At 43.1% G+C, this 25,787-nt stretch overlaps 1 protein-coding gene across 6 annotated transcripts in view; it reads left to right on the top strand.

Annotated features, from left to right (window-relative positions):
• The window catches only part of Prkcq (protein kinase C theta), a 130,415-nt gene that overhangs the window by 94,684 nt on the left and 9,944 nt on the right, over positions 1-25,787 (top strand). For all 6 annotated transcript variants that reach the window (XM_028769844.1, XM_028769841.1, XM_028769842.1 and 3 more), the window contains 4 exons: positions 12,346-12,437; positions 14,627-14,689; positions 18,788-18,926; positions 25,012-25,200. In XM_028769844.1, the coding sequence (XP_028625677.1) occupies positions 12,346-12,437; positions 14,627-14,689; positions 18,788-18,926; positions 25,012-25,200 (483 nt within the window). The remainder of the gene's footprint in view (positions 1-12,345; positions 12,438-14,626; positions 14,690-18,787; positions 18,927-25,011; positions 25,201-25,787) is intronic.

Raw genomic sequence — 25,787 nt, 5'->3', positions numbered from 1 at the left:
CACACCTACTCCAACAAGGTCACACCTTCTAATAGTGCCACTCCCCGGGCCAAGCATACACAAACCATCACACTGTCCTAAAGAATTGAATTTCATCCCCAGAAAGTTGATTTGGTTGCCACCTACCTCCAAAGAGTGCTGCCATTGAACATCAGAACAGATGGCAGGTGTCCAGGTTGTTCTGCTATTATTTATAAAGGGCATGTGAATCAAATCATTAAAGACTTTTAACATTGGCCCAGGGAGGTAGCTTACTACATCACATGCTTACCACACAGACATGAGTTCTAGCCCCAGGACTCAGTAAAAAGGCAAGTGTAGAATGTGCACTTACCATCTCAGTGCTGAGGAGGAGACAAGGGGTCCTGGGGCCATCCTGGCCAGCCATCTTAGCCAAATAAACAAGGTACAGACCCCTGAGAGCCTGTCTCAACAAACAAGGGGGCCAGTGTCCTAAGGAACCACACCCAAGGATGACCTCTGACCTCCACACGCATACACTGGTATGCATGCTCTCTCTCTCTCTCTCTCTCTCTCTCTCTCTCTCTCTCTCTCTCTCTCTGTCTGTCTCTCTCTGTCTCTCTCTCTCTCTCTCTCTCTGTCAGTGTGTGTGATGTGCACATGGAAACACACAATTTTTAATATTCATACATGAGGGTTTGGTGGGCTAAAAAATATGGTAAGAAAGAAAGCGCAGGCCTCTGTGAAAAGGACAAGAATTGTGGGTTTGGATGCAGAAGTTTAGCCTCAGTTCTGCCTTTTTGGCAGGGCTCTGAAGTTCCTTTGCCTTCTTGCTCAGGATAATAAGGAAGCAGTTCCAGGGAATCTGTCATCCTCCTCTGGCCTCTGCTGGGAATGGGCACACGCACACACACACGGCATGCATGAAGGCAAAACACCAATACCCATATATTTTATTTTTATAAATTAATCTTTTAAAAAAGGATGAGAAAACATGTAAGAAAAACCATCTTCAAGAACAGTTGTCATGAATCAGCGGACCTCAGTCACAAACAAATTAAGAATAAATGGCAAATGTTACACACACAACCCACAAGTGAATTAAAAACAACTGGAGTAAATTAAACTTGAACTTTGTGACTTGGTCTTCTCACAGATTTCCTTCAAATGCCCTTCTTAAATTAAATCACAAATGCTCCTCCAGGAATCCTGATCTGTGAATTCTGTATTTTCCTCAAAAGAGGCAAGACTGGATAACTGTCTGGGACTGACTTACCAGGCTTTGCCTGTTTTTGCTTTAAAAAAAATGGTAGTAAAGATAGTAAAAAAGATCTACCTAATTTGGAAAAATAATATTCTGCTTCCTTGATTTTATGTTTTTAACTGAAGTCCTGTTTAAATGTTATTTCATTTTCTTTACTGGGGGCACATAGATGCCAGAGCGAGCATGTGCAGGTCAGAGATCAGTTCTAGCCTTTCTCTTATTGACGTAGCGTCTCTCCTGATGCTCTGCATACTCCTGTGAGCTTGTAGGAGTTCTGTCTCTGCCTCCCATCTCACCATGGGAATGCTGGGATTTCAGCTCACTGCATCTGGCTTTTTTTAAAATGTGGGTTCTGGACATTAACTCAGTTACTAGTCTTATGCATGGAATGCTTTCCCAGACCCAAGTCCTTTGATTTTAATGTATCATGAATGCAGGCAGGCTACTGCAGCCCATTTAATCTCAGTACTCAGGAGACTGAAGCAGGACAATCACCAAGTTCAAAGCCAGCCTGAACTATAATGTGAGTTCAAGGCCAGCCTGGGGAACTTTATGACCCCGTGTCTCAAAATAAAAATGAGAAAAGGGTTAGCAGTGTGACTTAGAGATCAAGTGCTTGCCTGGTCCGCTTGGGGCCCTAGGTTCCATACCTGGTGCCACAGATAAGATCATAATGAGCTAAGTGTTCCAAGTGTCCTTGATCTGTCTCTCATAAAACCATTTCAAACAGCTGGGCGTGGCTCCAAACGGTAGTTTGAAAAGATGCACCTGAGACAATGAGGTCTTTGTTTGCTTTTAATTTTTGTAAACTATTTTTTATTGGATCGTAAAATGAATTATGATCTGCCCTCATTTGCGTCTCTTATGATTTAAGGGAACATTAATTAATGAAAGGCCCATCAACATTAAAGCCTGCAATTGTACTTTAAGTGTTAACAAGGCTGGAGAGATGGCTCGGTGGTTAAGAGTGCTGGCTGCTTTTCCAGAGGACACGGGTTCAAATATCAGCTTTTGATGGCTTACATGGTGGCTAACCACTGTCTGTAACTCCAGTTCCAAGCAATCTGATGCCCCCTTCTGGCCTCCACAAGCATTGCACACACACAGTTTTAAACACACACAGACCTCAAAGACTGCTTTAATCCTTTAAAGCACAGCTCTGAGACCTTCCCAGAGGTCCATTTGAATGACAGCCACGGTGAGCGTTAGAATTCTCTATGAAGTATCCCATCCCCCTCACCGCCACCATATAATGGGTAAATGCTAATTTTCAAAGACATACACTCATGCCTCTTTCATAAGAAATAATAATAAACAAAAGTAAAATGGAAAAAAATTGAGTTTCACTTTCTATTTTAGAACAGACAGTACTGCACTTCCTGTTACAGCTTCAAGGCAGGAGACACCATCCTTCAAAAAGTCTCTAATATGGCTTGGTGGCCCCTTGCCACCAAATGCACAAGGAAGAAAAAGGAATGCTTTGTAGAGATGTTTGAAACATTTGGGGGAAATAGCATAGGAATAGCAAGATCATTACTTGAAGTAAGAGGAAAAGTCATTTTTCTTTCCCCAAAATGGGTCATTCTGTCCCTGATTTAAAAGCAAGATCTGACATAGCAGAGTGTGGAGTCCTAAGCTTGTTACTCAGGAGCTGCCTCACCTGAAGCTGTTGCGAACAATTCAGTCTATACATCCTCTGGTTGAATCAGGAGCTCTGGCCATCATCGCAGCTCTATAGCAAAGAAAGGAATAATGAAAGGTCACATGTGAATGACATCCTTGTCCCTGTGCTAGGTGAGAATGAACGCTGGCCGATCCTGACCAAAGAGCCGCTTTCTTAAGTTCCAGGATAGATCTTTGCAGAAAAGGTGACTCACTTGAATGTTATCAGGCAGAACCCACCACCCCTGTCTCTGATCTCTCGAAGCTGTGATTCAGGAGGTAGATTCTCAGTCCCTTTATCAAGTTTGGTAGTTTTCAAGTCAATTCATGGTAAACTTACATGCTTGGAGAGTTTGGGTAAAGTGTTTTCCCCGGTGTCACAGAGGATAATGTGGAAATTAACAAGTGTGCAGGAATTCCTTGGCATGTAAAGACAAACAACAACAGAAACCAGGGCGCTAGACGTGCCGTAGCTTCCTGTGCCTCCTGTCCAAACCCACAGGTGCTTTCCCGCCCAACTGGAACTCTGGCTCATTTCTTCGCATCAGTGCATACAACCATGATAAAAGCAAATGTTAGATTCTCCAGGCTAGCCAGGGCTAAGAATTCTCTATGGATCTGTATAGTTTGGTTTGGTTTAACTTTGTTTTTTGTTTTTGTTTTTTTAGATAGGGTCTCAGTAACCCAGGCTCTGGCCAAGAAACCTCTGGTCCTCCTGCCTCTACCTCCCAAGTACTTAAGAGTCACAAATGGCTGGTTTATATGATACTAGAGATGGAATCCAGGGCTTTGTGCACGCTGTGCAAGCACTCTACCAACTGAGCTACCTACCATCCTGTTTCATTTGCTGTTAGATGGGTATTGTAGCTGACCTGCTCTCTGAGTAGAATTCCTAGCTCTGTCCACTGGCTGTCATAGGCTGTATCCCAATGGATAGATATTGTCTGTTCTCCAATGTCCTTCTTCTTAGTTGATGATCTTGAAAGTAGAACGTTGTCACACATGTTTAACCTATGATACTCTGAAAACAATAAGATCACTTACATCTTATTTTAATCAGAACTTCCATCCTGATTTCATTTCTTCTTCAGATATTAAAAATCTCATATATAAATTTTATTACACCATTCTCTGAAATCTTCCTGCATCCCCATCTCCTCAGGACTCCCCAACACATCTCCCTCCCAATTTTATGTCCCTCTTCTATAATTTTTAATTATCAAAAGTAAATAAAATTTTATAAAAAGACAAAGCCAAAATAAAAATTATTATGTGAGCTTCCTAGCCTTTGAAGGAAAATGATACTGGGGATGGGGAATAACTATAATTATTTGCTTTTTGTTGCCACCTTGTTTTTCTGGTGAGAGAATTGGCATTTTTGATGTCATTTATGTGACACTTGTCAAGTTTCCCATGCATTTTCAAAGTTAATTGCTCCTGCTTTAATAAAATCGCCAGCTGATTTCTTTGATGCTGTGAAATTCTCATTTATCCCAAGCACATGACAACTGTTCCTCTGGCTGTTTCTTCCATTCTTTCTTTACTTGGAAAATGTGAGTATTGCAGGGAGAGCACAGTATTCAAGCCAGTGTGCATCTAATAGTGTTCGTGTCTGTGGTTACACTCTCCTTTTGGCTGATGCTAGAAAGTTCCCACGATGGCCTATGCCTCCTCTAAGAATCAGCTTGCGTTTGAAATACTCATATTTCCCCACAATCGAGGCCCTGTACCTTCTGTAAATAATATGTGTGAAAGTAACACAGTCCTGTGATATTTATGCAACTGTTTTTGTTAGATCAGTTGGTCTTTCATCGTCTGTCCTTTGTACTGTAAATATAGATTTGCATTTTAGTGATGTTTATCCTTTTAGAACTTTTGGGTCCTATTCTTTTTGGAAGAACTGTTGTATTTGTCTTACTTTGATGTAAAACAATTTTAAAGCATTTTTGCAGTCAGGTGTTATGTGTGTGACAGTCTTCTGTAGCCCAGGCTGGTCTCAAACACTTCTGATGACCTTGGACTTCTGGTTCTCCTGCCTCTGTCTCCAAAGTGCTGTGATCTTAAGTGTTTGTTAACACACATCTGGTTTATTCCCTGCTTGTATTGAACCCAGGGCTTCATGCAAGAGGGGCAAATACTTTATCCCCAGCCCTCCAAATATTTTTCAAAGATAGTATTTTTACATCCAACAGATTACTCTACACTTTGTATTGGGCCATGTTTTCTTTTGATCACCTTCAATGTAATAAGATCTTTGACTTGGATGAGATGGGAGAGACCACATCTTACTGGCTTCAAGTAACATGTCTGTTTCCATGTCAGAATTCGAATAGCTGCGTGAATTTATCAATAAGTCAGCTTCATGCTGAACCTTCTTCATTGAAGTATGAATGAATTGTCTATTGATTATTGTATAAGGCCTTGAAGTCATGGCAGCCTTATTTATTTAGCCTTATGAGTGCTGAGATTACAAGGTGTGTTACACCCAATGTTTTTGCAGTTTCAGTGATAATTTTAATAATTTTAAATAGTCAACAAAAGGGGATATTTTCATATCAAACCCCTGTGTCAGACAACTTACCATCTATGGTAAAAATCCAGCCTGTTCCTGGGACATTCGTTCTCAATGTGTGAACATGTGGGGATTATATTTAATAACTGCAATAATAAACATGAAGACATCTGACATTTATAGAGCGCTTACAATGTGTCACTCGTGTTCTGGGCACATTATATATTTGAGCTCATTTGCTGTTCCTAGCAGCCTATGAAGTAGGCATTATTAATGTCCATATTTTATAGACAGGGGATTGGAGGCTCCCAGAGGAATAAGGAACTCACTGAAGGTCAGCCCACAAGGCAGCCAGGATGCTGCTGCAGTGCCTCTCCTCAGAGAGTAAGCACACCAAGGAAACCCCTTTTAAAATGCATGAAAGGAGTTTTAGTTGTACTTTGATTGCAAAGGAAAATAATTGGTTAGTTAATGCAAGAAGACCCCACGGGACAATTAAGCCAGTAAATACAACTGAGCCCAAGTCCCCATTGCAAGGTACCAACCTCTAGAAATTCAGACCAGTTATTTCTGACTCACACTAAATAAATCTACAAAGGCGGTGAATTCTACTAATTAAAGTTTACAGTAAAAATATAAACAGCCCACGATAAATGTGCTTGCTAGTTTGTAAAGAGCCATCTCTCTCTTCCTCCCTTGCATGTGCACGTCCATGCATGCGTGTACACACACACACACACACACACACACACACACACACACACTGCACCTTTATATATTGAATTATACAAAGGATTTTCTGTTAGGTCTTTTATGTTACATATTTACAAAAAACGGAAATAAACCTTGTTTCATAAGACATCTCAATTTGTAGTTGGATAAATTAAAAATGAAAGAAAGAGCTTGATGAGGTAACAGAATCCTGTAATTCCAGCACTCGGAAAACTGTGACAGGACCACATAGTAAGACCTGTTTCAAAGAAACGATGAAGAAATCCTAAATTGCTCCGATCTCTTACAATACCAGCGGGTCTAAACACTGATTGGTCAACACTAATACAGGGTTTAGACACACACTTCGAAGTCTGGACTGAACCTCGGAAGACATCATGGAGTTGTTAACATGGGACCGTAGCCTCACCCTGACACATCATGTTACTCAACCATAGGCTCCTCTCCATTGTGTGCTGGAGCGAGCAGCCCTGACTTTGTGATCCACAATGAAACACAAAGCCCCTCCCCTTTCCCACTCCTGAGCTGCAACCATGGAAGGGGCATTTCTCCCTTTTAATTCTCACATAAAACCTTGCCCTGCAAGATGACATGAGTCTTTCCTCTTTAGGAAGTAGACTTAAAGACGCCTTCTCTGTGGAGGTCAGCAGCTGAGGGAATCTTTACCTCTTCTAACACCAAAGGAGCCCTCACTGTACTGACAATGAAAGAAAAAAAAAAAGAGTAAACCAGAACAGTAAAAAATAGTGGAAGTCACAAAAGAAGATACTAAAGACAATGAATGGGTTAAAATTAGTTCAGAATGGGGCGCAGGTAAAGTATTTGCCTTACAAGCATGAGGGCCCAAGTTTGAGCCCTGAGTGGGTTTATTAAAAAAACAACAACAACAACAACAAAAACCCAAAAAAACACTTTATTAAAAAAAAAATGAGCCAGCATGGTAATCTCCAACTCTGAAGGGACAGAGAAAGGCAGAAAGCTGCTGAAATTATTAAAACTTTTTATATACATAAGCTCTTTCACAGCTAAATTTTTGTATGGATTTTACAAAGAAGATGAGCACAAAGAAATCTGGATGTGAGACGCCCCACACACAGACACACACACAGACACACACAGACACACACACACACACACACACTCACCAGTGACAGCACATCTTCTCTCCAGCTAAGGAGAAAGATTTGTAGAAGCTGTGGGTAATGTGATCCTTTGCACAGAGACGCATAAAATTTTCAGCAAAGCTGCTAGGTTATTTCTAATTTTTAAGGGTACTCAAAGTGTATATTTCAATAATTTTCAAGGGTATAATTAATATATTTGTTGGTGTATGTGTGGAATGCGGGTCAGAAGAAAACCTCAAATGTTGGTCCCGGTGTCATGGCTGCATAGGCCAGGCTAGCCAGCCTGAGAGCATCTTGGAATTCTCCCATCTTTTGAGACTACATACATGCCACATATGATTTTGTATGTATTCTCTGGTCTTCATGTCTGTGCACCCATGTTCCAACCCATAAATACATTCTCATTTTCAATGCACCAAGGAAATCAAACACAGCGATGGGAACACCATGGCATTTTCTTGTTCTGTTAAAAACCAGTGTGGCGTGGAAGGACATTCAAGACATGTGTTCTGAGGAGCGTGGCTTCGGTAGAAAGCCCTGCAGGAATGCTGCCTGCCAACCAGTGTTCAACCTGATACTAACAGTGGTGCTGAGAACTGGAGTGTGCTACCTCCTGTGGGGAGCAAATTGAGCAGAGAGGGATTTTTACATAGTGTGTGTGTGTGTGTGTCTCCACCCTTTGCTCCATCTCTCTTTTGGAAACATGGTACTCCTTAAGGAAACTAGCTGTATGACCCATTGCTTGAAGGACATCCAAAAGATTGTTCCTCTCTTTCCCTTAATTACACATCAAGTATGCGGTTTTTTCCGGGCAGTCGAATCGCTGGGAGTTACAAGCTTGGTGTCCTTCCATTAATGCAGATTACCTAGAAGTGCTGCATAGATCCTAGTACAATGTGCTAAGTGGGTGCTCTCTATTAACTTCATCTTTTCCCCAAGGAAAGGAAAAATACATAAAAAGTTTAGCCAAGGTTCTCACAGATAGGTCTCACTGAAGCCCTGGGTTTGTGGGGACTCATCATTCAGCTGGGTAGCAGCAGGCTGGTCAGGGCTCAGATACTAGAACTCCTGGTGTTCTACACCACCATGAGCACTAAAGGTGGAGCAGAGCTGTAACGTCTCATTCCTCATCCCGTTAAAACTTCAGCTCCTGCCCACCTGGAAAGACCCTTCGTACCAGCTAAGGTAGAGCAAGAGCCGCGTAAAGTGAACCCAGCCCAAATTCCATCTCAGAGCTCCTTTGTGCTTTCTCTCAGCTGGAAAGCAAAGCCAAGAGAACAGCCTAGGAGATGAAAATCCAATTCTGGTTTCTTCTTTCTTTCAAGAGCCGAGGCAGGGCTGTTCACTCTTTCTTGAAAAAGCATTTGCTTATGTTTGTTAATATTGACTAATTTCACTCATTTTCTTACAATGACTACAGCTACCTGTTACTCGGTTCATCTAAGTGCTAGCTTTAAGTTCACTTTCTACAAATAACCCTTTCATTTCACACTCAGGACAATCCTATGATGTACAAGGGCCCTGATTTTAGAAACAAAATGAAGCCCAGGAAAGGTTAGTGAGCTCCCTCTGTAAATAAAGGTGATTCGAACTCAGCTCTGAAACATGACAAAGCCCATGCTCTATCAGTTACCCTGAGCCTCTTCCTCTTGGATGGCTCTATCTACCTCAGCCTGCACTTTTCTAGTTGGCAGAGCTTTTGATAGCAACCCTGAAGTGGTCCAGGACAGCCAGAAGTCACTTTCTGAGCCCTCCTTCCCTGGCCCCTAATGAAAGTTATTTGTATATAATTTCTTTTATAAAGATTTATTTACTTATTTTATGTATGTGAATACACTGTCACTGTCTTCAGACCCACCAGAAGAGGGCACAGGGTCCCACTACAAATGGTGGTCAGCCACCATGTGGTTGCTGGGAATTGAACTCAGGACTTCTGGAAGAGCATTCACTGCACTTTAACCACTGAGCCATCTCTCCAGCCCTATATGTATATTTCAGTCATGTGATTAAATTTTTTTAAAGCTATCTATGCTCAAAGATGAGATCCCTGAACTCCAAACCCCATGTAGTTCTAATGTATTTCTTACTGACTTTGAATTCACTCCAGAACCCAGGCTATTTTCTGTGATCCTCTGCCTTAGTCTCCCACGTGTTGGAATTACAGGTGTGTGTCACTACACTGGGATTCAAAGTTCTGTCTTCAGAGTGCTAGTAGTAGCTCTAGGATCTTATAGGACAAAGTCAAAAGTTGATGGCAAAAAGCACATAGCCCAGACCAAACTGGTTTGGTTGATCCTTATTCAGATCTGGTTCTTCAGGGATATCTGGTGGTGCTGGACACACTCACAATTGCTTGTAGTAGGCTGTTAAGGCCAGCCTCAACCACACTCCAAAACTCGATGTCAAAAAAGAAAAGACCCAGAGACAGACCAGAGGAACAAAACAGTTTGCTCAAGACAAGGCAGGTCCAGCTGACCTGGACCCCTTCAGGGTTGCTACAGAAAGCCGTGCCAACTGGGAAAGTCCAGACTGAGCTAGGTTGAATGATCCAAGAAGACAGTGATAGGCCCTCCTTTAGACCCCAAACTTTCATGGAGCCCCTGTCAAAAGAATAGTGTATGGAATATGTGGGATGGTATAATGGGACTTTCTGGACCTACCAGTGGTGTAATTAATGACAGAGACTCATTAATTTTTATTAATGCTTAGGCCTTAGCTTAGGCTACCTTCCAGCTAGCTCGCTTAGCTTAGTCCTATTATCCTGGCTCACAACCCACCATGTGGCAAGTTCTGTACTTCTCTCTCAGGCTGGATATGTCCACCCAGTTCCATATCCCATAGGCAAATTTCGTGCCTTAGCTTCTTCTCCCAGAGACCCCCTCCCTCAGACTGAAAGTCCTGCCTTCCCTTTTCTGCCTAGTCACTGGCCAGCAACTCTTTATTAAACCAATCAACAATGAGGAAGGTGTGTGTTTATAAAATACTAAGGCAGGTGATGAGCCATACGAATACCAGAATCCCCCCAGTAGCCAGCTCTCTGCTGGTACAGAAATCAACAATTGAATAATAGAAAGACAACCTTCACACAATATACAAAAAAAATGTTGTTCCAACAGGATGGAGTTACATTTTTTTCCCTCTAGTTTCTCTTATCCACTGTTTCCAAGGTTGAAGTAAATAAATTGTGACAGTGTATAACTATGTCTCAACTGTGAAATCCAAGAAAAACACTGCAGGGTCCCATCTGTATCCTGACAATACAAACGAACCATCCCCTCGGTATTTTTACAGATGGTCTTACCAATTACATTTATGTATGGTAGGTGTATATGTGTGTGTGTGTGTGTGTGTGTGTGTGTGTGTGTGTGTGTGTGTATAAGTGTGCACATCCCTGTGGAGGCTAGGAGTCATCCTGTGTCATTCCTCAGGATCTGTCTTCCATGCTTTTTGATACAAGTCTGTCACTAGGACCTGGGACTCACCAAATAAACTAGTCTGGCTGACCCAGAAACCCCAGCAATCCATACGTCTACTTCCTTGGCACTAGTATTACACATGCATACCACCATAACTGGATCTTTTATATGGGTGCTGGCATTTGAACTGGGGTCTGTGTGCTCACAAGGCAAGGACTTTACCAACTGAGCCGTATCCCCCATCATGTGATTTTAATCATCCATGTGAAAGGAAGATGTCAGTGTTCTGGCTTATTCAAGGCCAGTGGAGTTTTGAGTGAACTCTACTGGTAAAGGTTGGAAGCTCTGCAAACATTAATAATCATAGGGGTGAAAGGAGTACCAGACAAATACAGGAGCCTCCGGATGAGAGAAATGGCCACTCTCAAGTCATGTTTGAAATGTCAGAGCCAAATTACAGTGATTCAGTTGACAATTCTGGCTTGTGCACCAAAAAAGTGTGTGTGTGTGTGTGTGTGTGTGTGTGTGTGTGTGTGTGGTAGTTGAGTCTAGAAATTACATCTGCATCAACTTTGGAAGAAGCAGGTAGATACTTGGCTTTACTTGAATTATCAAGATAATTGCCATATTTACCTTTGCTTGTTCTGGGGACTTGTGACTTCAGTGCAGCTGGCAGCAATTGAATGTCACCACGAGGCCAGAACTCATTGAATTTTGTCTGCCTCAACACCCCGATTAATCTCAACTCCAGACCTAAAGTTAATTCTGCTTTTTTAAAAAGTCACTCAGATGAGGTTAAGTGCAAATTCGTGCACAAACTCACTGTCTCCACACTTCACAGGTTAGTAACTCTGTGGCTCTTAAACACTCTTAAGCAGTCAGGGCGTTCAGAGAGCTGTGACTATTTTTCTTGAAGAAATGGTGTCTCATACTGTTTGTGGAACATGAACTGGTAGGAATATGAGACCTCTGATATTCTGTACTGTCACCTATGACCTGAGAATTACCCAGGCTTTCTGCTGAGTACTTCTCATGAGTGTCATATTTCTAATGCCGGGCAGAGTATCCTGAGCTAGGAGCTACATGCTCAAAAACTATGGCTACTTTTACCACGAGTGATGTAGGAACATGAGAGTAATATGAAACTTGAGGACAAGGCTGAGGACTCTTTGATGGAAGATCTGGGCTATCACCCTTAGGACATACTCAGTGACTGTTGGCTGAGCCTCATACAACATGGAGGGCCCGGTGATCTATTCCTGGACTAAGAGGAGCAGATACCATCCTATGCATTGTCTCTTCGAGCAAGTGTATAATCCACATCTGCTAAGCGCTCCACAACTGTCCACTGATCAGCAGTAAAATCCAACCCATCAGCTGGATCACAACATACAAGGGGCTTAGTGAGTTAACCATCCTCCCATGGGGATTCCTCACACACCCTGGGGTTCAAAAATACAGTTCAGCTCAAGTATTTTGACAGTCTTTTCACTAGAAATTTCGTGATAAAATTGTTTCCTTTAACATTATCTTCAAAAAGTCAACTTTCCTTTCTTTCTTCCTTTCTTCCTTTCTTTCTTCCTTTCTTTCTTTCTTTCTTTCTTTCTTTCCTTCTTTCTTTCTTTCTTTCTATCTTTGCTTTAAAAAAATTGATGTTGGTTGTTTTTACCTTAGGAAAATCTCTTTTTTGTGATGGAGTATCTCAATGGAGGAGACTTAATGTACCACATCCAAAGTTGCCACAAATTTGATCTTTCCAGAGCCACGTAAGTACTCTACTTGGGATTTTGAACATTCTGTATTCTTTGGTTTATATGAACCCAGCACCTACAGATCATTTTTTTCAGATGGTCTTTTTTTATTTACTTTTAAGGATTGTGTGTGGGCTTGAATCTGTCTATGTACACATGTGTACGTAGTACCCTCAGAGTCCAGAAGAAGGTGTCAGGTCCCCTGGAACTGGAGATACAGGCAATTATGAACCACCTGACTTGGATGCTGGGATTTGAACCTGGGTCCTCTGAAAGAGTACCAAGCATTCTAAACCACACACTCACACTCTTAGCCCCCTGGTGTTATTTTTCTTACCTTCTTTCTTGGCATGTGTAAGTCCCAGAACAAGATAAACCCTTGGGAACAGTGTCAAACAAGCCAAGAGTTTTCCATTTTGTGAAACTGAAATCCACCCTTTGTTTCATGTGCTACAAATGACTACATCAGTCCATAGAAAGCCCCTCCAATACAGAGAGCTGTAACTCATTGAGCACAGATGCAACTATGTATCCTTTGAGCGCTGATGCAACCATGTATCCTTTGAAAAGAGCAGAGAAAAGGAACGCAGATATTCTGGTGGTCCTAAGGGTAGAACTGAGCTGCAGCCTGCCATGGGGAAGCTCAGTGGAAAGTTACAAAGCATTTAGCCCTTCCTGTATTTGAGAATACATCATCACCTTCTCTAGCATCAAGTAACCAGAGATGCAAGAGATACAGAGCCAGCTGTTTCCCTGGTAGGACCATGGCTGGGTCCCACAGCTCACCTCCAGGTGCTGTTCTTCCCTTAGCCATGGGTCCTGCTTCCCTCCTGACAAACCCACAGTGGCATACAAGTAAAAATAAGCATGGGAGTGCCTCAGGAACTGAGTCCTACCCCAGACTCCCATAGATTAGCTTCTGACATGTAGAACTTGATATGTGGACTTGGTCCATGGGCTGCTGCCAAAACCCAGCAACGTGGCTGTTTTATCCGCTCTAGAAGGGAGCACTGACCACTCCCATTGTCTTCAGGTACCTTCAGCCAAGCACCTGAGATTATCTTTATCATGTTTCTGCAGGATTGCACAGAAATCACTAGGCATTGCACACTGACACATGAGTGAGTGAGTGTCTGTCTGTCTGTGTGTATATGTGTGTGTATGTGTGTATCTATGTATGTGTGTGTATCTGTCTCTGTCTGTGTTTGTCTATGTATCTCTGTGTGTGTATCTGTGTGTCTGTGTCTGTCTCTGTGTGTGTGTCTGCATGTGTGTGTGATGTGTGTGTGGTGTGTGTGTCTCTCTCTGTCTCTCTGTGTCTGTGTGTGTCTGTGTATCTCTGTATGTGTGTGTCTCTATGTGTGTCTGCATTGTGTCTGTATCTGTGTGTGTGTGTGTATGTGTGGTGTGTGTGTGTCTGTCTCTGTCTGTATGTGTCTCTGTGTGTGTGTGTGTGTGTGTGTGTGTGTGTGTTAGAAACAAACCATTCTGTCCCTGAGGGTTCTACAAAGCATAAAGCTAACTTGAACACCTGCTGCCTGTCTGCCTATTGTGTCCTAAATGCTTTCTGGGGGGATGCATTCTTCCTGGGTCCCAGCATATTTCACTTCCGGGAAACTCTGCCCTATGTCTGACTTAATCCTACTGGAGAGACTTAAACTCATTTCCTTTAAGCCTGTCACCACTGAAGATGAGGGCCGGCTTATCATCTTTTATCTTCTAATATCCTTTTCTTCACCTCTCAGGCTATAGCTCTGGCCCGTGTTTAACGTCATTAATATGAAAACATTCCAGCCAGATATGTTGGGAATGGCCAGGCATACAGCGCCTTGGGCTCCAGGCAGAATTTAAAATGAAAGAGGAAGTTATTTTCCTACAACACTGTGCTATTTATTACATTTCATGTTTGCCTGGGTTTTATGATAATATGTGTGTTACACCTTAAATGATGAGTAAACAGCAGGCTCAGAAGATGTTAACTGAAGACACAAACTCGTTATTTTATGCTTTCTGGGCTGCTTGAGCCCTTGTGTTAAGTGTAGAGTGGACAACATCATCTTTACTGGAATTAAGCCAAAGTGTGTGTGTGTGTGTGTGCGTGTGTGTGTGCCGCTTAGATGAATACACATAAATTGTCACAAGGCTTGGGGGTTTTACCCTGCTGTTCCTATCCTCACACTATGTCTTGGCTGTCTCTCTTACAGGTTTTATGCTGCTGAGATCATCCTTGGTCTACAGTTCCTTCATTCCAAAGGAATTGTCTATAGGTAAACCGGGCTTTGTCTGACTTTGCTTCACAACCCAGTTAATTTAATTACTGCAGTTGAATGATGTGAAAATGTCCTAGGAGAAAAGTCTCTACCCAGAACCCTTCCAACTGTGACATCTGCTCCCGGAAGCCAGATGGCTCTGGTCTCATGTCCCCCTTTTTTCTGGCCCTTATTCTTGTCCTTCCTGTGGCTTTCCCTCTCCTCCTCCAGCCATTATTCATCTCTGACAACCTTATTCTGCTTTCTCCATCATTTTTCCCCTTTGTACCTCTTGCTTCCATTTTGGGTCACCTAAACATACTTATGTAATGTTTCCTCTTTGGTTGGAAAAGGAAGCTCTTTCTGGAAAGTTCACATAACATCTATAAAAACTCACGACTGAAGCCTCAAGAAGCACACAGACCGCCTCCACACCTCCACTACCCTCTTTCACGAACTCAAACCTTCTCCCCTGCACAAGATTATTTTGCCCTCTGCTGTCAGAGCTCTCAGAGGGATGCTATTGCATTTCAGTCCTCACTTCCCCAAGCACAGTTGACCTGATTTAACATAAAACCCTCAAAAGTTACATGTCTGCCTTCCAGACTCACTATAGATGAAGGGGAATGGGAAAAAGAAGGAAAGGGGTCTGGGAAGGAGTTGACTGAACGGCCAGAAACCAACAAGGGCCTGTTCTTGGACAGTCATGACCTGGAGTCACCATTAGAACATCCATTGTCTTGCATTTGGCTTTTTGCAAACTGGAAGCAATATAGAGGCTTGGTCAACATTGAAGCTTTGGTGTTTATGGAGTATGGTCCTGCTATCTGAAAAAAAAAAACAATAACATAATGAGAAATAAGTATCTATTTCCAGATGTGTCCTGGTGAGGATGGTCTCTCTGTGCAGCATGACAAAACTGCTGACCTAAACATGTATGGGGAAGCCAGTCTCCTTAAGGACACTCTTTAAGAATACACTTCCTTTTTAAGGGGTGTGTGTGTGTGTGTGTGAACATATATGTAGTGGGGTAGGCACCATTAACTACTCTGCAGCCAGTATCATGAACTGATGAGCAGGCACTAATCTATAGTTCCTGGTAGAAGATAATAATGAACAGAAAATATGTGGAATTCCCAACTCTAAGATTATATAAATAAATAAAGAATTACATGAAAAGATAGAGTCACTGCATTCTAAAAATTCCAAATAAATATGATTCCAATTTTAAAAGGAGAGGCAAGAGAAGTCCTTCTCAGAACTGATAGCACCCCAACAACAAAAATATCTTATCTTCTGGTAGTTTTTTTTTTTTTAATGAGGGAGATATTTTCAAATAGAGTGACCTGCAGAGAAACCTTCCACACACACACTTACCCCACCACCACCACCACCACACACACATGAAGGAAAGGGCCAGTTAGCTCTTAGAGCCACTTACCCCCTCCTATGGGGCAAAGCTAAATGAGCTGGTTACGAGCCCTCGGTTGGATATCACAGAACAGAACAATGAGAGGAGACAGGGAGAAGCAGGTAGATGCTCATCATTCAGCACCATCTAGTGGGGCCCCTAACCGAAACAGCAGCATCTTAAAAGATGCTCTCAGTCCTAGTTTGGATGTAATATAAAATCAACAACTCGGAACATGTACAGACACTAAAAGAAAAGATGCTCTCAGCTCTGAGAACATCTGAGCCAAGCAGGAGTTGACTATATTTAGGAATGATGATCTGGACCTCACCTACATATCCGAGGCAACTTCTAAGTTCGTTCACGTGGCCCGTCTCAGTAGATCCCACAAGAGATAAGCAAGAGGCATCATGGGCCTTGTTTATTGGTTAGCAATGAGGCTCGAGGCTCAGCAAGAGTAAGGAATGTGGCTGAGCAGGTCCACCATGAAACTAACTGTGACTTGGCTTCTCCAGCATTGACCATGTGCTAAAAGGATCCACTTACTTTTTCATTAAGCTTAATACAAAATCATCACAGAGACAGACAGTGGTCTTGGACACTAAAGCACTTCTCTTGAGTCCTGATGTCTCATAGTGAAGAGTAAGTTGAATGACTTGCCTCAGAATGTTCTGGATCTTTGGGTTCTAAAGCATCTCTAGTTGGCTCCAGAGAACCTAGCTAGTCTTCAGCCTTCATTCTTTACTTCCATGGAGATCTAGCTTTGAAGAAGAAAAAACCCTTTCTGGACCTTTCTATTCCAATGTAGAGCTCTCAGACCCTCTCTCCCACAGTCCCAAAGACATCTGTACTGCTTTTTTTAAAAAAAAAATTGGACTCGAAATTTGACATGAAGCTTGTTTTTCCTCGCCAGAGGCAGAGAACATTTATTTTTAGATCAGTTAAAATACATCCTTGTATAATTTCATGAGACCAGTTTGATGAGAAAGACCAGGTGGTCTCTGTATAAAAGACAATAGTAGAAAAGACTGGGTTTACACCCCAGGCCACTGACTGGCTATGTAGTCTGGATAAACAGACATCATCTGTGAGAAACTTTTGTCTTATCTGAAAAAAATATTAATAACAACTTTATGGGGTTGAAGAATTGGCTCACAGGATAGAAGGAGTGCTCACTGCTCAAGTTCACAAACCTGGGTTCAAATCCCCAACACTCCCACAAAACAGCCAAGTATAACGGCTTGCATTTGTAAACCCAGTGAGGGAAGGAGAGGAGACAGAAGGATCACTGGGGCTTGCTGGTTGCCAGCCTGTCTTTAAGTACAGCAAGAAACTCTATCTGAAGGGAAAATGTGGAGAGAGATAGAACAGGATATCTTCTGTCTTCCTCTCTCCTCCACACATGCACATACAAATGTGAGCACCTGCACTCACATGTGCCTACATACCACTGCGTATACCACATACACTCACACTCATAACGCACAATAATAATTTGATATCAAAGGACTACTGTGAGAATTCAATGATGAGATAAAATATATGTATAAGCAAAATAACCCAGCGGAAGTATTGGATATTGTGGTCGTTGTTCTTCCGATCTTTTCTAAAGACTTACAGCTAGATGCTCACTCCCTAGACATGGCTCCCGTCAGCGTCAGCCAAACTTTAGAACTATATAAACATATCTATAAATGACAACCTCAAAATGACATGAATATGGCATAGCAAATGGCTTAGCTAAACAAACCCAAATTGTTAGCGTATGCATTTAGATTATCCCTGAACTAAACGGGATAACATTGGTATGCTGTGCGTTTAGCTCCAGTGAAAGATCAGGAGGCAGAAGACAAGCATTCTCCAATGAAGAGAAGAATTAGATTTGCCAAGCATCTTGTGTCTTGACCATGAAAGTGTGGGCAAGAACAGAGAGAAACAGACACTCTCATGAGTCTGAGCCATGTCTAGGGATTCCCAGTCACACCAAAACTATTAGTGACGTGTGGGTAGATATGACTAACCTGGCCTACATGGAAGACATCAACTGCAGGGGCATCTGCCTCCATCTAGCTGCTGAAGCATAACTGGACCCCACTGTGTTTCTCTAAAGAACATATTCTCACAAGAACTGGAGCTAGCAGGTAGAGCAGTTACTCAGTGTGCTTCACAGCTAATAACCATCGGTTGGTTGTTAATTGATTCCATAAATGCTATTGAATGTTTAGTATATGCAATACTGTTGTCAGAACAGACACTGGAACAGTGACATGGAACACTGATATATTCGCTCTTTTTCTGGGACATCTACACAGGACATTGATGTACCCACTTTCCCACTGAGATATCCACATAGGAAATACGGACAGAGCCCCTAAGTTGCAACAAGTATTCAGAATGGTATGGAAGATATGAGAGTCTGTTTTGGTATCTGGCCCAAGCCAGATATCCAGGGCAGCAAGGGCCTCAAGAGAAGCCCTGCGCATGAGCCACTGATATGAGGGGGTGAAGCTAATGACAGCAGGCAATGAGCAACCGAGAACAGCCAAACAGCCATGCGTGGTCCAGGGGATCGGGTGGCCACAAAGCTTTCCCCTCATGCTCCCCGGTCCAGCTGTGATGACACAGCTACCATACTCCCATGAGAATTACACTTTAACAAAACTATATTAATTCAAGTGAGGCTTCACTTTGTTTTTGTTTTTCAGGGACCTGAAGCTAGATAATATCCTGTTAGACAGAGATGGACATATCAAAATAGCAGATTTTGGGATGTGCAAAGAGAACATGCTGGGAGATGCGAAGACAAATACTTTCTGTGGGACTCCTGACTACATTGCTCCGGAGGTAGGGACACACTGCTTGGGTGGTCCTTCCCCAGCCTGGCGTGCTGACAGCAAGTGCTTTCTCCCCTAAGGCTCAATATCCAGTCTGGTCCTAGAGTATTTTCCAGATGCAGACACACAAATGGGTCTTTTGAGTTTTCTAGAGAATGCTACTCATACTAACATCTTTCCACGTCTAGACTCCATTTGAGTCAGGGTTCTAAACAACCTCGGCCTTAAAAATAATCTGCTCAGATCCAACAGAAGGAGGACCTAGCAAAGAGCTAGGTAGAATGAGAAATCCACCTACCTCAGGGTTAGATGTGGGGTCAGAAAACCTTGATGGGTCAGGGAAGGTGGGAGGGTGGTCAGCGCCTCCCACACCTCGTTTCTAAATGGGTGTAGCTTCTTCTCTACAATGAGTGTAACTCTGTGTCCTGGTGTTTTTGCAGATACTAAAGGAGGGATCAATCTACATGTCTGAAAAAAATTCATAATGAAACCCACTTTTGTATATGATTAATTGTTGCTAAGAAAAAACAACTTTAAAAAAATGGAGCTTTTAAAAACTAAGCTTGACTCTAGACCTACCAAAATAGTAACAGGAAACGGGGTGCTTGGTAAGCTGAGGGCCAGCATTTTCTCAGGAGGTGCCTGTCCTTTCAGCTAAACTCCCTTTTCCTTTTGGGGAATCCTCCTCCAGCTGCCCACCCAGGGGAGATTGGAGACTGCCTTACCCCGTGGTCCTTCTCATAGCATGGGCTATCTGGCCAAGTTGCATTTATTTTATTTGTATTTTTCAATCTCCTGCATAGCTACTTGTTTGCTCGAAAGTCCAGGACTGTTACTCACTTCTTAAAAGCTTTTTTAAATTTTGAAATAACTAGAGGTCTGTAAGAAGTCCCAAAGGTAGCAAAGATACACCTGCACCCTCCACCCAGGCTCCTCTGTTGGTTACAAGTCCAATAGCTCAGGAGCCAGAGAGATGGCACAATGAGTAAGGCCTCTTCCTGTGCAAGTATAGGGACCTGGGTTCAAATATCCCAGCACCCACTTAAAAAGCCAGGCATGGCCATGTCCACCTATAACCTCAGAGCTTTGGAAGGTACGGACAGAAGAATCATTAGGGTTTGCTGTCTACAAGCCTAGATCCAAATTCAGTGAGAGGCTCTGCCTTAAGGAATAAGGCAGAGAGTTAAATACCAGGATACTCACTGACTGATGTCATGACTGCACACATTCACACACCTGCATTTGCACACAAAGTATATTACTCATGTTTCTGTGGCTGAGATAAAACACCACAATCAAGGTAACTTGTAGAAGAAAGGATGTGTTTGGCCTTACAGTTAAAGGGATAAGAGTGCATCACCGTTACAGGGGGAGATTTGGCAGCAGGCAGGCCCGGTGGCTGAAGCAGCAGCTGAGACCTAACATCTTAAACCACAAGCAGGACGACCAGAGAATGGTGAGAGCCATTGAAAGCTCAAAGCCCGTCCCCAGTGACATACTTCTTTCAGGAAAGCCATACCTCCTAAGCCTCGGCATACAAGGCCAGCAGAGTATCCAAATGCTTGCAACTATGAGGGACGTCTCAGGAGTTCCCCTCATGGGAATTACTCATGAATGATTTTCCCTTTCACAGACAAGAACTCAGTGAGGGGACTGGCACAGTAAAGTCAGACAAATTAGCCTTTTAAATGTGAATGAATGAATGAATGAATGAATGAACTTGTAAGTGGAGGATAATCATCTAATAAGGACAGACCTCTGATTTTCCAGGTAAAACAGTGTCAGCATCAGATCCCCATAACCTATTCAACCATTGAGCTTAAGAACCATGTTACTTCCCCTGTGCCACTGTGGCTTTAGTTTTAATTTAACCTCACTGAAAGGTATGGATGGCTGCTGTTCTTCAAGAAATTTGTGGGTGTTTCAACTGTCCGGTTCAGTTCATTTCTAGGATACCTTTCTGCCATTAGAGCCTGCGTGTGAGCACAGATTCCAACTGTGGCTACAATAGACTGCTTATAGTTTAAGAGGGCGCCAGAACTAATTATGGCACAAGTATAAAAGACCTCCAAGCAGAGAGTCTGTTCAACATGAGCCCCTTTAGGGATGATGCTAGACTGTGTTGTCTTAGCTCAGATGTATCATGTCAGTCTCAGCAAAGGTCCCCTGTGTCTTCCTCTTGCTCCACACCCATGCCCTCCATGCCGGTGCCCAGTCCCAACTCGACCAAATGTCCATTGCGTGATCTGCCTCTACTATGTTGTCCTCTACCTTAGGGTATGTAAATATCCTTGGGTCTGTCTGTTCTTGTCCATCCTGTCTGTAAAGTCTTAGGCTTTGTTTTTTCTCAGCAAGGCCTCCCTCCCTTCCTGGTTCTGTTTCCTTTCACAACTTCTAGAACTTAGCTTTGGTAACCTGCTGCTTTCTTATGCAACACCCGTCTTTGGAGCATGCTTGTCTCCCTGTGGCTCCAAGTTTGGTCCTCACCTCTTCATATTGGGTATCCATTCCTCTCTCTCTCTCTCTCTCTCTCTCTCTCTCTCTCTCTCTCTCTCTCCCCCATCCCTTCTCTAATTTACCTTATTGTATACACATACATATATGAAAGGGAGGGCTGTGTGGATGTAGCAGTACCCAGAGAAGCAAGAAGAGGGTGACAGATCCCCTGGAGCTGAACGACGGGTGGTTGAGGGCAACTCATCAATAGTACTGGTAATTGAACTCCAATGTTCTGCAAGAGCAGTGTGATGGTTTGTATATGCTCGGCTCAAAAAGTGGCAGGATTAGGAGGTGTAGCCCTGTTGGTGGCCTTGTTGGAGTAGGTGTGTCACTGTGGGTGTAGGCTTTAAGACCCTCATCCTAGCTGCCTGGAAGTCAGTATTCTGCTAGCAGCATTCAGATGAAGATGTAGAACTCTCAGCTCTGCCTGTACCATGCCTGCCTGGATGCTGCCATGTTCCTGCCATGATGATAATGGACTGAATCGCTGAACCTATAAGCCAGCCACAATTAAATGTTGTCCTAATAAGAGTTGTCTTGGTCATGGTGTCTGCTCAGAGCAGCAAATCCTAACTAAGACACCCTCACAGCAAATCCCTGTTCTTCTGGCTCCTACAGTCTTTCTTTCCCTGCTTCGGCATCATCCCCTGAGTCTTAGATGTAGGGGTTGTGTAAAGAAGCATCCATTGGGACTGAGCTCCAAGCTCTGCATTTTTATTGTCTTTCTGTAACGGTTTCTCCATCTGACCCAAAGAGAAGTTTCCTTAATGAGAGGGGAACACATGCCTCGCTGCATTAAATAAATGTAACTTTTTAAAAATCATTTTTTAAAAAAAAATCTTGGTTTAATACTTTAGGGCTCTGGTACTGAAAGGTCTGATGTATTTCTTCAAATTCTTGATTCTCATACTATCATGGCTGGTAAAGAGGCCAAGCCAAGTATAATATAAAACAGAATTTATAGTCTGTATTTAGCAAGGACTCTTGCTTAACCTGCTTGATAGCAGATTAAGTCCATCATCCAAAGCACTATTCTTAAGACTTTTTTTTCAAGCAAACTTCTTTTTGGCTAAAACACGGTTAATGAGTCCGCTGGTTTAGCTTCACACATGGCTGAGGAACAAGCACCGTTTCTTATATCCCACCCATTCGTATCATTTATTTAAACGCTCCCTCTAGTCCAAATGCTCTGTTCACTACTGAACCTCATGCTCACTAACAGGATTCGTGTCATCAAGTAGCTATTCATCACCATCCAAGGAGTGTGCACACCTTAACACGCTAGCTCCAAGGGGCAGAAGAGGCTACTGTCACCCACTGCAAGGGACAAAGAGGGTCTGTGTCAGAACGTGACAAAGCCGTTATTATTATTCGGCGAGTTTCTCCAGTTTGAAGCTGAGTCTCAGTTCTTGGAGGAAGGCAGAGCTAGGAAAGGTGACCCCCTACCCACTGTCTTCTCCACCGCAGAACAGTCAGCATGGAAAGAACCGTGCAGGAAGAGATAAATAACGGGAAATGATTAGCAACTATGGATTGAACTCCTCAGAGACTGGACTTCAGAAGCCAGCTCTCAACTCACTGTGAAATCTGAAATAAGACACACAGGCTCCTAAGCCCAGTCATCCTCCTCCATGGATAACAGCAGCAGATCCGGCTATTCTTAGAATCCAAGACATCATGTATGAAAATACACCTGGTGTATGTTAGCATTCCTTCTTGAACAGCCTGTTCCCTGTGTAAATTTGCATTCTGCCCCTCCCTCCTAGCATAATACTGCATTTACTTTAACTAAAATCACCTATCCTCGAAGCTCTAATTTCCAAGACAGCTGTCTCCTAGTCTCCAAATTTCATTTGTTGCTCCAAAATGAAGTTGTTTACAGAGAGGCTTATTGCTCAGAACTGGTTCTGGTTGCTTTAGCGCCACCTTGTGGCATATCTTGGGAATTGCGTCTGAGCCTGGTGCCTAGTACAGGAGGTTCCCCTTTGAATGTAGGGCTGAACCAATTGATGATACTTACTACTGGTGAACCATCTCTTCCTCGTCACTCTCTGTGGGTCGACTTTTACATTATTCCTTAAGGCAAGTGAAGTTGGCTTTTTGTTTGTCAACCTTAAAGTGAGTTTTTAATGTTTCAATATTGAATTACAGCTATCGGGTAGCAGTTCACAACGGGGGCAGATTGTAAAATGATCTTTATTTTCACACCTGGGGATAAGTTTCATCCAAGTAGCTGTTCAACACTGCACTTACAGAAATTTTCAGGTCACAAATCACCTATCACAAATCACCTTGAATTTCCTACCTCCCATAGGCTCCTTAGAACCGCCCTGTAATAAGGTAGCCACGTGTGAATATCCTTTCTGATAAGGTAGGTTATGAAGGGGTAAGGGGTCTTCCCCAAGCTGTGCAAATGAGTGATTCAGCTTGTGCAGGACATGAGAGACTTTATACAGCCATCAGCACTGTTGGGTTGTGGGACATTGTCTGTGCTTTACTGCATTCTGATCCAGAGCCTGGAGTATCTCACCTGAGTGGGGTTTTGTTTCACCTAGCACAGAAGTGCTCTGGGTTCATATCTGTTTGTAAGTTTGGGGTAGCATTGGGCTGTGTCTACATATCACAGTTTCTCTGGGCATTCATTCCATTGATCTTAGTTCCCATGTACGCTGCTACATTAAACAGAGTGCCTGAGTGCCTTAAGCACACTGACGTTGTTGCCTCTGCTTATACACTCCCCTGGCCCATCACATCATCTTCAGCCATTCGTGCAGTCATGGATCCCACTATGAAATGTTTTAGCAAAGCCCGGGACTGCTGCAATCAGATGATATGCACAGTGGCTTGCACAGTTTTGGCCTTCCAACAGCAGACAGGGAAACTGCTGAAAGTCAAGAGACAAAGTCTCTATTGCTATAAACAGTAAACTGATCAAGTAAACGGATTAAGTTAAGTAAATTCCTGCCTGTAACCTTCCTCCCTGGACAACAGACCAGACCATTCTCCAAACTGCATGTAGCTTTAGGGAGTCTGGTCTTCTGACTTCTTCTGGCTTTGAAGAATTCTGCTCTCCTTTCTCATGCTAATCACATGACTTGATTCTCCATCCCGTTGACTAGGTGCATGACTCTTGACACGACCAACTGTGATTGGCTAGGTTTTAAAGACTTGATTAAATGATATCTCTGTGTCATCAGTTCCCCTCGGCGATTTTACACAGAGTTGAGAGAATAGAACCCAGTAGGTTTCGTTTAGACGTCCACACCAAAGGTAATGAAGAACTTAGACTCCAGCCAGCTCTGTAGGACATAATACCCACCCCTCAGGACCTCACAGCACAGGTGGAAATGAAAGCTACAGTCTTGGTTAAGACATTCCACTCAAAGCCAAAGGAACAAATTCAAACTGAAACTCTGAAGTGTTTACTTACACACAGAAACTTGGTCATGGTGTAGCCATTCTATACCAGCACTTGTCAGAAGACCATTCCCAGTCGAGCCTATGGATCATGGCAGCCAGTCATTTACCTCAGACTTGGAAGTATTCTCAGTTGTAAGACATATGTACTGATGATGCTCTGCTTTTCGGTCATGCAGATCTTGCTGGGTCAGAAATACAACCATTCCGTCGACTGGTGGTCCTTCGGGGTTCTCCTTTACGAGATGCTGATCGGTCAGTCGCCTTTCCACGGGCAGGACGAAGAGGAGCTTTTCCACTCCATCCGCATGGACAATCCCTTTTACCCAAGGTGGCTAGAGAGGGAGGCCAAGGATCTTCTAGTGAAGGTAAGAAATGAAGTCAAAGCCTGGCATGTAGTTCATTGGGAGAGTGCCTACCTCAAACGTGAAAGGCCCTGAGTTTGTCCCCTCTCACTAAAAAGGCAAGGGGAAGGAAGTAAAATAAATCGTCTTTCATCATTTATAAGAGGAATGGCGAGGCAGCCTTGGTGGCTCTGGATGGAGGTGCAGCTGGCTCTTTAAGCACTCTAAGTATGTGGTTTACAGCATCCTCTGTTTCCTATACGCAATACCTCTTTGGCTAGTACTCCTGCATCCCTGTTTGAACCTTCAGCAGGATGCAGACTTCTCTGTCCACTCTGGTGAAAGACAACCCTCTTAGGTCACAAACATATTCTCATCGAGAAGCTGAAAGCATGTAACCTGAGGCCCCAGTTATCCTGTCAGACTCCATGCAAGACTGCCACCCACCTCTGCTCAGAGGTCTGGCCCATGGAGGAGGGATTACAGTCACACTGAGGTCATCTGAGATCTAGTTCTCCACCCTTCCAACTCTTGGGTCTCTGCTTGGGCCTGTGATGATATAGTATTATAATAAATGTAATAACAAGCACATGAGAGCATACATCATATAC

The sequence above is a fragment of the Grammomys surdaster genome, unplaced genomic scaffold (genome assembly GCF_004785775.1).
Source record: "Grammomys surdaster isolate TR1022 unplaced genomic scaffold, NIH_TR_1.0 194, whole genome shotgun sequence".
Lineage (NCBI taxonomy): Eukaryota > Metazoa > Chordata > Mammalia > Rodentia > Muridae > Grammomys > Grammomys surdaster.
This window is presented reverse-complemented; position numbering and strand designations above follow the sequence as displayed.